General features: G+C 43.1%; 1 protein-coding gene across 1 annotated transcript in view; it reads left to right on the forward strand.

Moving 5' to 3' along the window:
- The window catches only part of LOC138056933 (cytochrome P450 27C1-like), a 16,706-nt gene that overhangs the window by 11,194 nt on the left and 3,012 nt on the right, over positions 1-2,500 (forward strand). Inside the window, exon 7 of the mRNA XM_068902895.1 lies at positions 1,753-1,909. Within this exon, the coding sequence (XP_068758996.1) occupies positions 1,753-1,909 (157 nt within the window). The remainder of the gene's footprint in view (positions 1-1,752; positions 1,910-2,500) is intronic.

Raw genomic sequence — 2,500 nt, forward strand, 5'->3', positions numbered from 1 at the left:
CAGAAACAAGCTGCGCACGCTCAATTCCCTGCACTGGGTATCCATTATTTGTATTTCCCTCGCTTTATGGGAGAAATAATTCAACTGAAAAAAACTACCGAGTGGAAAATTCAGTTATGTCCGACGGTAAGGCTCTTTTCCGCTTGGAAAAGGGTAAAATTAGCCAAAAAAAAACATTCCTCCCCGATCAGACGTTAGGGAGCTTAAGCAAGCGCGTTTTTGAGACGCGGACGGTAACCGGAAGTGAGCTGTTTTCCCTTTTAACTTGTCTTCATACAACCACACTACATTGCTAAGTATCGTTTCTCTATTAGAAAACATTAGTTTAAAAGTCTGGGAGACACCACTTGCCTGGCACGCGAAACGTTCTCTTCCGGTTGCCGTCCGCGTCTCAAAAACGTGCGTGCTTAAGCTCCGTATTTTTTTCCTTTGCTACCGTGTTCCTCATTAACGAACCTACTTACGTTTTTACTGTAAACAGAATATACCGCAGAACAGACAAAGAGGTACCAGGGCTTGTCTGTCGTCTTTCATATACTGGATCCGTAATAATTAACGTCTATAAAACAAAAGAACAAAGCGAACGTAACAGTACCAAATCAACAAGACCCAATCAGAATAGTCTCAGAATAACAATGCTTCTTTTGTCTTCCGCCATTTTCGTCCGGTATATGAAAGTCTTCCCCCAGAAAGGAAATTTTTGAATACGCTGCGACTTCGGATACGCGTGGACGGTCGTATCCGCAAATTTTCGAATACCCTGACGTAACACTATCGGATCCAGTCTTTCCCGCGTGTGATAAATCAACATGGCGTATCGACCTTGGACCTTGAACGACTCTTACGTGCAACTCTTTAAGAAAACAGAGAAAATGGCGTCGACATACGATTTTGCGCATGCTCAACAAGTAAAATCTTTGTCAAAAGCACTTGGCAATAGAGTATATCCGGATACGCGTGGACAGTGAAAAGGATTCGAAAACGATTGGAATACGCTACGTGCGGACGCAGATATTTTGGACTCCGAAGAAAAAAAGTTGCGGATGCGAAAATTTTCGGATACGTGTGAACAGGACCTTGGTCTTTCTCCGACGAAACATTACACTGTGAACTGCTGTTTTTTCTCGGCTTTTCACCATTAGGAGTTCACGTTCGATACGACGTCTGATCATGCTGTTGTTGCAATTGTCCTAATATGCTGGGCTCAGTAGAGCTTCCTCTCGGTTTGCCACCTTCTATCTGCTCTCTATATAATAGGGACTACAAGATCTACGACTCGGCCGTTAACGAGAAAACAACATCATTGTGCATTGTGTAATCGTGCTGCACGTGATGCACGCATTTTAGCACGTGTTTTTGCTGTACTCTGCACAACGACCACATGAATCATCAAATTTGAGCGGGATTAGATGACAACGCGAGCTTACAAATATGAATCTTTCATTCTCTCTTTGTACTCTGAAACCGCTTTTACCCAATTTATTTTTAGGACATGCACACTCGGCTAACATTGTAGGAAACGTGAACGAGATGAAATAATTGCAAAAAAAGAACTTGCGATAGTGCAAAGTTATATTTTGAGGTGACGTTTGTGTCGACCTCCGGTCGCCGTCGTAGATCTTAAAGTCCCTAATAGCTGCTCAGGAATACGGCTACCTCAGTCTCCAGTTGTTTAAAATAGTGGTCAAAATGGGAAGTTGTGCTTGATCTAGAACTTTGCGTTGGATTTCTCCTTTTTGTTTATGTTGACAGACTTGGATTGCTATGGAACAGTATTGCACTGCTCGTTCCGAAAAGTACTTTAAAGACCCTTTGAAATTTAAACCTGAAAGATGGTTGAGAGAAAACAGAGGCGAATATCACTCTTTTTCTAGTGTGCCATTTGGATACGGTGTGCGGAGTTGCTTGGGTAAGAAAATGAATGCCTTTATTTGTTTGTTTATTTGTTGTCTGTTGCACACTTGTAGACCAGTACTTACATCTCATTATTGGAAGTCATTCTTTTAATTTATGCCAGTCTTTCAGTGAGTCAGTGAGTCTGTCAGTGAGTCAGTGAGTCAGTCAGTCAGTCAGTCAGTCAGTCAGTCTGTCAGTCAGTCTGTCAGTCAGTCTGTCAGTCAGTCAGTCTGTCTGTCTGTCAGTCAGTGAGTCAGTCAGATAGTCAGTCAGTTAGTCTGTCAGTCAGTTAGTCTGTCAGTCAGTTAGTCTGTCAGTCAGTGAGTCAGTCAGTGAGTCAGTCAGTGAGTCAGTCAGTCTGTCTGTCTGTCTGTCAGTCTGTCTGTCTGTCAGTCAGTGAATCAGTCAGATAGTCAGTCAGTTAGTCTGTCAGTCAGATAGTCAGTCAGTTAGTCTGTCAGTCAGTTAGTCTGTCACTCAGTCAGTCTGTCAGTCAGTGAGGCAGTCAGTGAGTCAGTCATTCAGTGAGGCAGCCAGTGAGTGAGTGAGTCAATGAGTCCGACTGTCAGTCAGTGACGCAGTTAGTCAGTTATTGAGTGAGCCA

This window comes from Montipora capricornis, chromosome 7 (assembly GCF_036669925.1).
Source record: "Montipora capricornis isolate CH-2021 chromosome 7, ASM3666992v2, whole genome shotgun sequence".
Taxonomy (NCBI): Eukaryota; Metazoa; Cnidaria; class Anthozoa; order Scleractinia; family Acroporidae; genus Montipora; species Montipora capricornis.